We start from the raw sequence: 14,101 nt of genomic DNA, 5'->3' as shown, positions 1-14,101 counted from the left end.
GCAGTGAGTGAGATGGAGAAGGATAAAAATGAAAGACATTGAAGAAGTGTCAGCAAAGGACCTGGTGACCAGGTTAGTCGTGAGGAATAAGGAGAACCCCTTATTCTAGCTTGTATGATAGATCTGACAGTAATGCTAAGATGGGGAAGAGCAGGTTGGGAAGGGAAGATAATGGTGTCAGTTTGCAGTATATAGGTCTCTGGGTATCCCTCACCACCTGAACTCTCACCATCTATATATTTGTTGTAATGGTTTACAAAATTTTTGCTCAAAATTTATCATTCAAATTGAAAATCCACTATAATGAATCTACTTGTACATGCATTTTTTATAAAGGGAAAATTTTTTAAGTTACATGTGAGTCTAAGTGAGAGAACGTGGAATACACTGAAGTCATATTTCTGATACAATCATTTTATGCTTACATTGTGTAGAATACATTATGGCTGTCATCTTTCTGACGTTATATGTATGTTCACTAAGAAAATGGAAAAGCTTGTGAAAACCTAAGAGGCCTGGGAAAGAAGACTGTAGATTAGAAGAATTGTATTTTCTGATATAATTTTCATTCTTTTATATCTTTATTTCATTTTTAAATTACAGTATATTTTTTGTAGTGAAGAAAGAACAAAATTCCTATTTGATGCTGCTCTGTTATTGTGTATTATACACAAACATATACCTGCTACTGAGTTCATTGAATGTTAAGTAATTAGATAATTGGGGTTCCTTTTTGGATAATTGGTATTTTAAGTGCTTCCTGTTATGCAGACATTCTTGGTGGGTTATAACACAGATGCTTAAGAGCCTTTTTGTGATGGTTGGGGAAATTGGCTGGGATTTTTAGATAGGCTGGGGGAACATTATTTTTCCTATTTAAAGTAATGGAATATAAGCTCATTATCTGAAAGTTAGCCATTCAAGAAATTTTATGGGCAAATTAGAGTCTGGTAAGAGGGATGCCTACATTAAGTTTGGCTATACTGATCTTTGGAACATGCAAGTAGAGTAGTGCTTTCAAATGTGGCTGTACATTGGATTCACCTCTTAAAAACAGACTGACTCCCCGGATCCTATCTGCAAAGATTCTGACATAATTTTATTGGGGTGAGGCCCAGGCATCAGTATATATTAAAAACTCTCCAGGTCTTTTATATGCATGCATGGTTAAGAATCATTGAAGTAGGAATATCAAGTAGATAAATGTTGGTCTGAACCAAGAAGTAGGTCTGGGCTGAAAAAAAAAGACTGATTTATGATCATCAAGTAGATAGTAGAATAAAAGCCCGCATTATGCTATGAGTGGAGGGTAAAGAATCAGCTGTGTAAAATGCAGTCCGTTCTTGCAAGGATGGTCAGATGACCCAGTTGAGATGGTGCAGCTAGCCCTTAGGGAGCCAAAAGTGCAATTCAGATCCATTTAGTCTTCATGAAAAGATGCTCAGCATCACTAACCATCAGGGAAATGCAAATCAAAACCACAATGAGATACCATCTCACACCTGTCAGAGTGGTTGTTATCAAAAAGACAATAAATAAGTGTTGGTTAGGTTATGGAGAAAAGGGAACCCTTGTACACTGTTGGTGGGAGTGAAAATTGGTGCAGCCACTATGAAAAACAGTATGGAGGTTCCTCACAAAATTAAAAATACTACCAAAAAACTACTGTATGATCCAGCAATTCCACTTCTGGGTATTTTTTCCAAAGAAAACAAAAACACTAATTCAAAAAGATATATATACCCTTGTGTTCATTGCAGCATTATTTACAATAGCCAGGATATGGAAGCAAACTTAGTGTCCAGTGATAGATGAATGGATAAAGGTGTGATGTGTACTCATACACATACATATATACATACAGTGGAATACTAGCCATAAAAAAAGAATGAAATCTTGCCATTTGTAACGTGGATGAACCTAGAGGGTATTAAACTACATGAAATACGTCAGACAGAAAAAGACAAATTTCACTTACTGTGGAAGCTTAAAAACAAAACAAATGAACAAACATTAACAAAACAGACTCATAGAGAAAAACTGGTGGTTGCCAGAGGGGAGGCGGGTCGGAGTGAATGAAATAGGCAAGAGAGATTAAGAGGTATAAACTTCTAGTTATAAAGTAAGTCAGAGATGCACAGCATAGGGGATACAGTCAGTAATATTGTAATAACTTGGTATGTTGAAAGATGGTAACTAGACTTAAGGTGATTATTTTGTAATGTATAAAAATATCAAATCACTATGTTATATACCTGAAACTAATATAATACTTTAAGTCTATTATAATCCCATTTTAAAAAGTACAATTTCAAAACAAAAATAAAAAACAATCCCCCCAAAAAACAAATTTATTTACATCTTGACTGTGGTTTGGTGCCACCTAGTGGCAGTTTCTGCTCCAGCCTAAATATCAACAGAGCTGGTCTCTGAGTTGGAATTGCCTGACATTTCCCTGCCTGGCCTTGCCTTCATTTTATCTCCCCCACAACCATTCCCCAAGATAAGAACTTTGATCTTCCCTGCTTTGAAAATGCAGACTGGGCAGAGGACAGGAAGCAATTTCAATTACTTAATGTCCAAGACGTATGTTACAGATTACATTAGTGTGAGATTTTACTATTTTAGGGTACTTTTACTGTGTTTGAAACCATGGAAAAAGATGGAGTTAGCCAAGGAAGGTGTAAAGTGAGAACAAAATAGGATAAGCATATGTATACACACCTATGGACATCCTAGAGATTACATGAGTCCACACCAGTACCTCCATTTCCAACAGTTCAATATTTATATGTCCCTTCTTCCATAGAGAGAGCTCTGGTTTCCAACAGCATTGACATATTTACTCATTGCTCAGTCTTTTATTACATCTAAAATAGTTTCGGGGGGAAGGTATAGCTCAGTGGTAGAGTGTGGGCTCAGCATGCATGGGGTCCTGGATTCAATCCCCAGTACCTTCATTTAAAAATGAATGAATGAATGAATAAATAAATATGCCAGCCAGCCAGCCAGCCAGCCAAATTTCCCCACACACACAAAAAACCGAAGAAATAAAAACCCAAACAAACAAAACTTTTTTTAAAAAAGCAACACAACTGGTTGCAAATATTAAAAAAAAAAAGTTTGAGTCATTTTGCCCATAGCGCTGCAATAAACAAGCCTCCAAGAAGAGCTGAAGAATTTGTTTGTAGTTCTCCCCACCCCAGCCTAGTCCAAGACTGAGAGCATTAGTCAAATACTGTGTGTATGAGTTAATTTAATTAGTTTATTCTCCCCCCTAACCCCCTGACCCTGGCCCCCATACTCCTTCTAAATGGTTAAAAGTATTCATTTAAACTACAGTTAGGTTAATTTGTTCCAGTTTACTTTCAGTTCTAGGTTCCCCCTAGTGCATGTTAACAGTGTCTAGATATTTTATGATATTAAGTAATTATTTAAAATTTTGTTATTTTTTTAAAAAGCATCCATCTTTCAGATATACAATCTGAAATATTTATGGATGAGATGGAATGCTATCTGGAGCTGTTTCAGAATGAGCCAGGGTGGGAAGAGGGGGAGAAATGTGTGTTGGATAAATGAAACTATATTGGCTAATTCAACTAGTTGAAGGTAGATGATTGGTACATAGGGGTTTATTGCACTTCATAGTTTTGTGTACATTTAAAATTTTCAATAATAAAAAGTTCTAAAAATATATGTACTGCTTATATTGTTCTCAAATTGTTTTATGGAAAAAGAATTACAGTTTTATTTCCCTTTGTATTGAGTTTTTAGTGAATATTCAGTAGTTTTTGATTGGATGCAAGAAGTCAGATGAAGTTAAGATGAAATGTGTGTCCTTTTAGATTTACTGAAGTGTCCAAAGTATGTCTAATAGACTTTTTAGAAAATCTTTTTTTTTTAATTATCCTTATAAAACCCTTAGGGTAAGCTATATTAGTTATAGTAATAATTGCATTTATTATTGTTGTTATTAGTATAATACCATTCGTGATATCTAGGTTATCTAGTTAGAGGTAACAGTAACAGTTTCATCAAAGCTTAGAGTTAACTGGGCAATAAATATCTCCATCCTTATTTTTTACATCCCTTGTAATTAAGGGGAAGAGTGGTACTTAGGCCTGGGATGAGTCAGGGTGCGGACCACCTTTTGAACCAAGTTGAAACCATAGTTAGGGAATCTTTTCTTGTGTGCTGCCTCACAGCAGGAGAAGAAAGGGATTTGACGGCTGTTTGTTTTTGCCACTAGAGGCTCCCACTGCCCGCACCCTCCCCCTTCCTCCTTCCCCCAACTCTTCCTCACCCTTCTAGAAGGTATGGAATGATTATGCCCTCATAAGTAAAAGTTAATTTTTTTTTGGTGCTGTTCTTTACTTAGGGGAAAAGCCATATGTTTGTACAGTTCCTGGATGTGACAAAAGGTTTACAGAATATTCCAGTTTGTACAAACATCATGTTGTTCACACTCACTCCAAACCGTACAACTGTAACCACTGTGGGAAGACATACAAGCAGATCTCCACGCTGGCCATGCACAAACGGACGGCCCACAATGACACTGAGCCCATTGAGGAGGAGCAGGAAGCCTTCTTTGAGCCTCCCCCAGGTGAGAGTTTTTCCATTATATCCATGTCTGTGTTTGGGAATCAACATGAACATAATTTATGATTCAAAGCATATTCTCAAATCATAAGGTTCCATTCACATAGTCACACAAACATTTACAGCTGTGATAACTGCTATCAAAGAAAGGTACTTAATGCTCAGAGATGTGTAAGAAGGGAAGTTAGTCTGATCTTGAAGGTCAGAGAAGGCTCCCCTGAGGAAATGATTTTTGGAGAGATCTACAGGGTGGAGAGGTGTTAACTTGGTGGAGAGGCAGGGATGTGGTGAAAGGGGAGGTGCTAAATGGAGCAAATGCAAGAGGATGTTCCAGATAGAGGGACTGGCACATGCAAAAAGCCCTGAGGTTGGAGAGAGCAAAGTAAATTGGAGAGACTGAAAGAAGCCTGGCCAGTGTGGCTCTTCTACCTGGGAAGTGGTGTGAAATGAGGCTGGATAGCAAGGCAGGGGCACTATTTGTGTGTTGAGGATGTTCGTCTTAATCATAAGAGCAGTGAAGCACTCCTGAATAACTCTTAGTTGATTCATGTGCTATTCAGTAGTGTTGTAGGAGATAAAAACATTCATTTCAATGAGAATTAACTCCTGGAAGAAATATTTTAGGGAATTAGATTATATGATTTCAGTTAAATAACTCAGCATAATTAAATAGGTAAAATGAAGTCCGTTTTTCTAAAACGAACAAAAAAACCCAAAATAAAGGTTGTCCTGTTTCATTGAGTACCTCCTAAATGAAGTATATTTGAAAATTAAAGGAAAACATCTTTACTCATTTTTTTTTTAATGGAGGTACTGGGGATTGAACCCAGGACCTCATGCATGCTAAGCACACGCTCTACCACTGAGCTATACCTTCCCCCCTCTTTACCCAATCTTAACAGCTAATATTGAAGGATTGAAAACCATTTAGGTGAAAAAACAAATGGTTGGAGAACAAGGAAAAGAACAGATCATTCACTGCCTACTTAGATAATTCCTTGTAGTTCTGATTTGTTTTAGGTATCAGTCATGTGATAGTAAGGAAATAACAGTTCCTTCACTCTTGAATGCTATACTGTTTTCTAGCCAAAGCACTGTAAGTGTGCATGGTTAGATATCACAACAACTGCTGAATGCTTGCAGTTAGACTTTAACGATGTCAAACTTAGGTTTTTAGGCTGTTTTTTTTTTAAGCTTCCTCAGTCTCTTCCTTAAATGTTGATATTTCAGATTGTCAGAATTTCTTGTGTTCTGGAAGATAATCTATAATATAATAACATACATTTTATTTTAAAAAAATTAAACCAAGATTATCTTTTCAAGAATAATGATGGGTTGTGTCCTTTTCTCCTGTGTGATCCCCTAGGTTTTGAACCCTTTGGAAAAATGGCATAATAATAAGTATGATAAATAGCTGGGAACAGAACAAAAAGAAATGAGTAATGAGTCATAGAGATTATACCGTGATGACTGTAGCTATATGAGTGCGGGCATCAACCATAATTTTTAGAAGTACTCTTAAATTAGCATATTAAGTCCTTCTTGAAGGAAAAAAAAAACCCCATATTTACCCTTTTTCTGGTCTTCCGAGTGGTGGAAATCCTCCTGGTTGCCAAGTATGGCAGTAATGGACTATTGAAATTGCTGTTTACTTGCTGGTTCTCTGTGAAATAAAGAAATGGATGGGGATTCCTGTTCTGTTACTTATGAAATGATTAACCTCACCCCAGATAATATTGCCATTACAGTGTCTTTACACAATGATGTCATTGTGTACTGATGACTTGCAATCAATCACTTGTGTTAAAGAATAAGTAACTTAGTGTTAGTACCTTGTGTTTACACACCATTCTGGTTTTGTGGTTAATGTTTATGAAGATTGTCTTATCATTTTTAACAGCTTCTTAAGTGACTGCAAGAACTTAGTGCATACCTGCCATACTGGATAGTTAGTATTCCTGTACAGCTCCCTCACTCCCCACCCCAACACACATGCACAGTATCACGTAATTATTCCAACTAAGAGAATAAGAGAGGTCTCCCTAAATTAAAACAGTTACATTTTCTGTGGAAAGTTTGGTTTGGTTTGCTTTGATTTGATTTGGCTTTGCAAAAGTGGAGGTGGAGAAGTTGGCAGAATGTGTTGGAAGCCATTTATGTAGAATTTGATATGTATACTCTTTAATTTTTGTCAGTTTCTCTGTAATATTTAAAATATCCTCTGTTTTCTAAACAGCTTGGCTGGTTGATCAAATAAAGAATTCATTTGTTTTAAACAGGTCAAAGTGAAGATGTTCTTAAAGGTCCCCAGATCACGTATGTTACAGGTGTAGAAGGGGACGATGTTGTGTCTACACAAGTAGCCACAGTAACCCAGTCTGGGTTGAGTCAACAGGTGACACTCATATCCCAGGACGGGACTCAGCATGTAAGTACCCACCAAAAGCCAAACAAGTTAAATAATATTTCTCTGAGTTTGGGCTTGAAAGGCAGATTGGGTCTCAATTGAGGAAATCCCTGAATTATGGCAAAAAGTTTGGAGTTTAGCTTGTAGGCAGTGCTACATCTCCTGAAGCTTTCCAGTATTCTAAGGAAAGAGACTGCATGCAGAGAAAGATTAGTAATCAGAGAAGGTCTGTGACTATAGAATTCAGATGGTGTTACGGGTGTAGTTCAAAGGTGAGGTGATGAAGCTCAGAACCACAGTGAAAGCAAGGGCTTGAGAAGTAATGGATCCATGTGAAACACAGTTCAGACAAGGGATCAGATTTGATGGCTGATTAGATCCAGGTGGTGAGATTGAGAAATCAGCAGAGGTTTGGCTCAGGTGGTGAGGACATCATTAAAAAGATTTTGGGAAGTCAGTGATGGGCAAATCTGTAAAATCTCCAAAATATGGCTCTCTCCCTACCTGGAATCACGGGAATCCACTTATCTAGCTTCACAGAATTAATAGAACAAGTATCTTGATTTCCCCAGGAAAAGTAATGGTTGTTGTTTGATAGTCAAACTTGTCATTGTTTTCTAGATGCCACTAGCCTAAAATAATTCAGACTTGATTTCATGTTTAATTTAAGCTCTAGCAAAGGTGATCTTAGTACCTGGTGGAGATAGATACATGGGGTTCTTTATCCTCCCGTATCTGCGTTTTCCATGGAGAACCCTTTTCTTACCCGTCTCTCTCAGAGCTTTACCTGCCATGATAAGCCTGCCCTTTGTGCTGATGTTAACCAGGGGGCAGAAACATATTCAGCACAGGAAAACACAAAGCACTTCCACTATCTTATTCATCCCTCTTCCCCTTACTTTTGACATCACTAATTCCACACAGTACTCTTTGTCCACTGATTGGCATGTAAGATTAAACATATTTACTAACACAGTTTTAATTCAGCATCAACCCTAAGACTTTTCTTAAAATTAGATCATCAAAGACACAGGCTTTCTGGGGGTCATTTGATCTGACCTCCCTATACCAGAGAAATTCCCTCTACAGCAGCCCCAAAATAGATGAGGCAGTTTCCCTCTTAAGAGACAGCCTGTTCCATTGTTGGGTAATTCGAATTTTTATCAGATTGAAACCAACTGCTATGTCATCCCCTCATGGCTCTTCTCTGACCATATAAAATGAGTCTAATCCCTCTTCATATGTTTTGAAACAGCTATTTTCCCCACCCCAATGTTGTATTTTTTCTAGATACAACCTTCACATTTCCTTTAGGAATTAGATTTCTGTTCCATTCCTTTGGTCAATTAAACAACGAACATTTATTGAACCAATGCCAGACATTTTGGTAAATTTAGTGTGGGGAGTTCAGGAAAGTAAAGGGTATCATAGTCTAGTAGGAGAGGGACATTCCTAAAATGAACAATAATTTCTCATAATGATGGGATAATCAAAAGATATATAAAGTGTTACAGCAATCTGGAGGAAGGAGAATGATTCTCCCCAAAGGAATCTTGGAGGCCCATAAAGAGAATGGCCATTCAGTTGGATCTTGAAGAATTTTCATGAGTTAGCGAGACAGTGAAGGAAAGGGCAAAGTGACAAAAATAATATATGACACACTCTGGAACTGCAAGTGGTTTGTTGTTGCTAGAGTGCCAGATTTGTGTGCTGGTTTGGAAGTAGTGAAAAATTAGTCTGGAGAAGCTGTTAATGCCAGATCATGAAAGGTGATGAATGCCATCTAAGAAATCTGAGTTGCAGTGATGGAGAGTCACTGGGGATTTAAGCAGGGAGTATAATGAAGTGTGTTTGATTTTTAGAAAGGCAACAAGGTAGAGGATTATTGGGGAAGGGTTAGACTAGATACCTGGAAGGAAGTTGTATTATTGCAGAATATTATATGAGTGAAAAATAGGGGTCTAAATTGGCAGTAGAGATGTAGAAGAGGAAATACATTTAAGAAATACTGTTTTTCTGATGACCTCTTTTTAAAAGTTTATTCCATTGTAAAATATTTCTTTGGTCCCATAGAGTAGACATATACAAAGATTAAGCCTAGTCCTTAATAAAAATTGCCAAATAAAACAGGCAACATTGACTGATTGTAAAATGCATTGTATTGCAGGTCAACATATCTCAAGCTGACATGCAAGCCATCGGCAATACCATTACAATGGTAACACAGGACGGAACGCCCATCACAGTACCTGCCCATGATGCAGTCATCTCCTCAGCAGGAACACACTCTGTTGCAATGGTTACTGCCGATGGTACAGAAGGGCAGCAGGTAATTGCTTTTTTCTATTTATCAATATCAAAACTGTTATTACATAGATATGCAGTGTGATATAGTAGTTAAGCATACAAACCTCAGATTGAATCCTAGTTTTACAACTTCTTAGCTGAGACTCCTCTGAGTCTCAGTTTTTCCTCATCTGTAAAATCAGAGTAATTATTGCACCGATCCCATAGGTTAACAGAAGGATTAAATGAGATAATACATGTAAAGTATTCAGCCCAGGTGTGTATTAAGTGTTCATTAATGGTCATTCTTCCTATCATCTCTGTCAACATCAGATACTTAGGGAAATTCATTTGCAAAATTTACTTTATTTAATTTTTGAATATGTAATATATTCACATAGTTCAAAAAGCAAAACGTATATACAGGTATGCAGTGAAAAGTCTTCCTTCCATCCCTGCCTCCGTCAGCCTAGTTCTTGTCCCACAGAGATAATCATAATCCACTTTTATCAGTTTCTTGTGTATTTTTCCAACAATTCAGTAAGCATGTATAAACAAATTAAATAAATAGTCATCTCCCATTCCCCCTCCACTCTTTTTATGGGAGTAAACTCTGTAGTGTTCTTCACCTTGTTTTTTTTGGTTTTTGTTTTCTTTAACCTTAGTAACACATCCAGAAAAATCTTCTACTTCATTATGTAGAGAGCTTCCTAATTTTTTTTAAGCTATATCATATTCCACTGTATGGACACGCCATAATTTTCTTAAACTCTTTTGCTGTTTCAAACAATATATAACCTTGTGCACATGTGATTTTGCATGTGTGTGAGTATCTGCTATCAGATGAATTCCTATAGTGGAATTGCTGGGTGAAAAGACATATGCATTTGTAATTATGTTAAGTGTTGTCAAACTTCCCTTCTAGGGTTGTGCCAATCTACATTTTTACCTGCAGCACTTGAGAGTGCCTCTTCCTCTTCTGATAGTCAACATAGTGGTATCAAACCTTTGGGTTTTTGCCAATCTGATGTCTCTTTGTAGTTTTAATTTTTCATTTCTCTCAAAATATATGATGTTGGTTAATGTATTTAAAAATTGTTCTTGTCCTGTGCTGAAGGCAATGCTGAGTTTCACTGCAGCTCCCTTACACTGTTCAATGAAAGAGTCTGTCAAAATTAGTAGCTGTCATTCTTCCTAAATTCATTTATAGATTCAATACCATCACAATCAAAATTCCAGCAGGCTTTTTTGAAGATACAGATAATTTGATTCTAAAATTTACTGAAAAATGCAAAGGACCTATAATAGCCAAAACAATCTTGAAAAAAGAAAAAAATTGAAGATCTTCTACACCTTGAAATACAAAACTCAGAATCATAAAGCTTCTAGAAGAAAAGTGAATGTTTTTGTAACCTTAGGGTAAAGATTTCTTGGACAGGATACAAAATGCACTAACAATAAAATTTTTTCTTTTCTGATAAATTGGACTTCTTCAAAATTAATTCTGCTCACCAAAAGACAACATGAAGAAAAAGATTAGTTAAGCCCCAAACTAGGAAAAAGATATTTACACTATATATATCTGACAGTGGACTTGTATTGAAAATATATAACAAACTTCTATAAATCAATAATGAAACAATGAACAACCCATTCAAAATGAGCAAAATAAATAAGTGAAATTCTTTTAAGTGAGCAGATCATTTGATTGCTTATTTGAATAGACCCTTCACAAAAAAAAATACATGAATGGCAGTTAACAAAAAAGTGATCAACATCTTTAGTCATCAAAGAAATGCAAATTAAAATCACAGTGAGATACCATTACAGACACAGGGAAATAAATGGCTAAAATAAAAAAAACTAACAAAGTCAAATGTTGGCAAAGATCTGAAGCACGTAGGACATGGAGCACACTCGTGGGAGTGTAAAATGATACAACCACTTTGGAGAACTGTTTGGCAGTTTCTTATAACTTCGAACATACCTCTTCCCTGTGACTCAGCAATTCTACTAGAATGCATACCATATGATTCCACTTAACACGAAATCCAAGAACAGACAAGACAAATCCATGGTGATAGAAATCAGAAAGTGCTGCTTGGCTTGGGGTGGGGAGGGAATTGATGGAATGGAATATGAAGGAATGTTCTACTCCTGTTTTAGGTGGTGGTTTCACAGTTGTATCTAACTGTCAAAACTCAACAGAACACCTAAGATCCATGCATTTTTATTGTTTGCTTATTGAACCTTATGCCCAAACAAAAACCCAACCACTAGCTTTCAGGCTGTCTTATGGAATGGTCCCATCTAATCGGTTTGCAGTCATTTCCATGGCTCCATGATTCCTGGATGGGTTTATAGTCCAGCTTGGGTAAATACACCTTGTGCCAATTACAGTTGTGGGTCTGGAAAGATAGTGATCCTAAAGCAGACATTCTTATGTACCTTATCTTTAGCCTGTGGGCCAAGAAAATTCTCAAGAGAGGAGGCTTTGAGAGCTAGAATGAAGCCAGGCAGCTTCCAGCAACCAGGGATATATCACATTGTGGGTAGGGGTTGGCGGAGGTCACTTGAGGACCTCTGCCACCACTGCTCCTTCTGCTGTAACTACATGTAGGCTGTTGGGTGAATGTTGACTATCCACTGGTATGTTTGGACTGACTCCACCTGTGAATTATCTGTAACATTTAAATTAGCTATAGCTTATTTCTTTACATGTGTGGGAAGAAAGCAGTCAGTCCTTCCCTAAGTTTTTTTTTTTTTTTTAATTAAGGTAATTGCATTTCTCAGACTCATTTTTCCAGGTGCCCCTGGAAGCCTGGTTGGCAGGTACAGATGGAAGAGTATATGCTTTCCATCTATTTTAGTTAGTTAATTTCAGATTACGAAAGTAATATATATTCCCAGTGGAATAAAATACAGAGTCTGGAAGAACCCCCACATACACAGTCAACTAAATTTCAATAATTAAAATTTTGACTATTCAGTGGGAAAGTTCTTTTCAACAAATGGTGCTGGAAAAACTGTACATCCACATGTAAAAGAACGAAATTGGACCCTTACCTTATACCATATATAAAAATTAGCTCAAAATGTATTAAAGATCTAAATTTAAAACCAAAGCTATGAAAGTCTTAGAATAAAACAGGTGAAAATCTTCATGATCTTGAATTTCTTATGTATGACACCAAAAGCACAGGCAATGAAAGAAAAAAAAGATAGATTAGGAGACTGTTTCTTACATGTAGCACCAAAATAGTAGGCAGTGAAAGAAAAATTAAATAAATTGAACTTCTTCAAAATTAAAAACACTTGTGCATCAAAAGCCACTACCAAGAAAGTGAAAAGACAGTCTATAGAATGAGAAAATATTTGCAAATCATATATCTGATAAGGGATTAATATCTAGAATATATTTTTAAATTGTAAAATAAAAATAGTATTACATGGGAAAAATATCTAGACTATATAAAGAACTCCTATAACTCAACGAGAAAAAAAACAAGCAACTCTATTTAAAAATGAGCTTAAGACTTGAATAGACATTTCTCTAAGATTTACAGATGGCCGGATTAGCACATGAAAAGATACTCAGCATCATTCATCATTAGGGAAATACAAATCAAAACCACAGTGAGATACTGCTTCACCCCCATTACAATGGCTGTTGTCCAAAAAACAGAAAATAAGTTTTGGGGACAATGTAGAGAAATTGAAACTCTTGGGCATTGTTCATGGGAATGTAAAGTGGTATGGAAAACAATATGGCAGTTCCTTAAAAAGTTGAACATAGAATTACATATGATCCAATAATTCCACTTAAATGTTTTCAAAAGAATTTGAAAATAGAGACTCAAACTAAAAATCAGCTATTTGTTTATGTTAAAATAACTAGTGTCAACATTTAGGACTATTTACTCCATTTTTCCTGTGTGGGTGCATGTGTGAACAAAGTTAGGTTTGTGATATAATTTTGTATGCTTGTCATCCACCTAACACTGCATTCTGAGTACATTCTTGTATCAATTAAATGTTCTTTTATTAACTCATTCCGCATACATAATTTATTGTATAAGCCTCTGATTATTTTCAGAGGAAACAAATTCTAGATGTGGAATTTTTGGATTAATGGTATGAACTATTTTAAGCTTCTTGCTATATATTGCCAAATTATTTTCCAGAAATTTTTAACAATTATGCCATGGATCTAAAGGTGTTCTTGTTTCACTGTACTCTTGCTAGCATTGAGAATTTTTATATGTATATATTTGCACAATTCACAAGTAAAGGATAAATTGTATTTTTAGTTCTATTTGTCTGACTACTACTGACGTTGAACATGTTTTTCAATATTAGCCTGCAGTCTGCTTTTTCTTCATTGAGGTAAAATTTATGTACAATGAAATGCACAGATCTTAAGTGTATAATTCAGTTAGTTATTAAACACACACCCATCCCATCCCAAAGAAGATACAGAACATTTCCATTACTCCAGAAAGTTCCCTCAGGACCCCTTCCAGTCAGTCCTCATCCAGTTGTTCTGATTGTTCTTGAACTTTGCATAATGGAACCAGACTATGAACTCTTTTGTATTTGGGTTTTTTCTTTAACAGAACATTTTGGAGATTATCCATGTTCTTGTTTATAACATCAGTTCATTCATTTTTATTGTTAAGCAGTATTCTGTTGTAGGAATTTATCAAAATTTGTTGATACATTCTCCCCTTGATGAACATTTGGGATGCTTCCAGTTTTTGATTATTATGAATAAGGTGGCAGTAAAAATTCTAGTACGATATTTGT

General features: G+C 36.1%; 1 protein-coding gene across 4 annotated transcripts in view; it reads left to right on the top strand.

Moving 5' to 3' along the window:
* The window catches only part of ZNF143 (zinc finger protein 143), a 58,636-nt gene that overhangs the window by 39,039 nt on the left and 5,496 nt on the right, over window positions 1–14,101 (top strand). For all 4 annotated transcript variants that reach the window (XM_074372412.1, XM_010964883.3, XM_074372411.1 and 1 more), the window contains exons 12-14: window positions 4,379–4,606; window positions 6,882–7,030; window positions 9,177–9,338. In XM_074372412.1, the coding sequence (XP_074228513.1) occupies window positions 4,379–4,606; window positions 6,882–7,030; window positions 9,177–9,338 (539 nt within the window). The remainder of the gene's footprint in view (window positions 1–4,378; window positions 4,607–6,881; window positions 7,031–9,176; window positions 9,339–14,101) is intronic.

Source organism: Camelus bactrianus, chromosome 10 (genome assembly GCF_048773025.1).
Source record: "Camelus bactrianus isolate YW-2024 breed Bactrian camel chromosome 10, ASM4877302v1, whole genome shotgun sequence".
NCBI classification, from domain to species: domain Eukaryota; kingdom Metazoa; phylum Chordata; class Mammalia; order Artiodactyla; family Camelidae; genus Camelus; species Camelus bactrianus.
The sequence above is the reverse complement of the archived record's forward strand: the minus strand, read 5'-3'. Positions and strand labels throughout refer to the sequence as shown.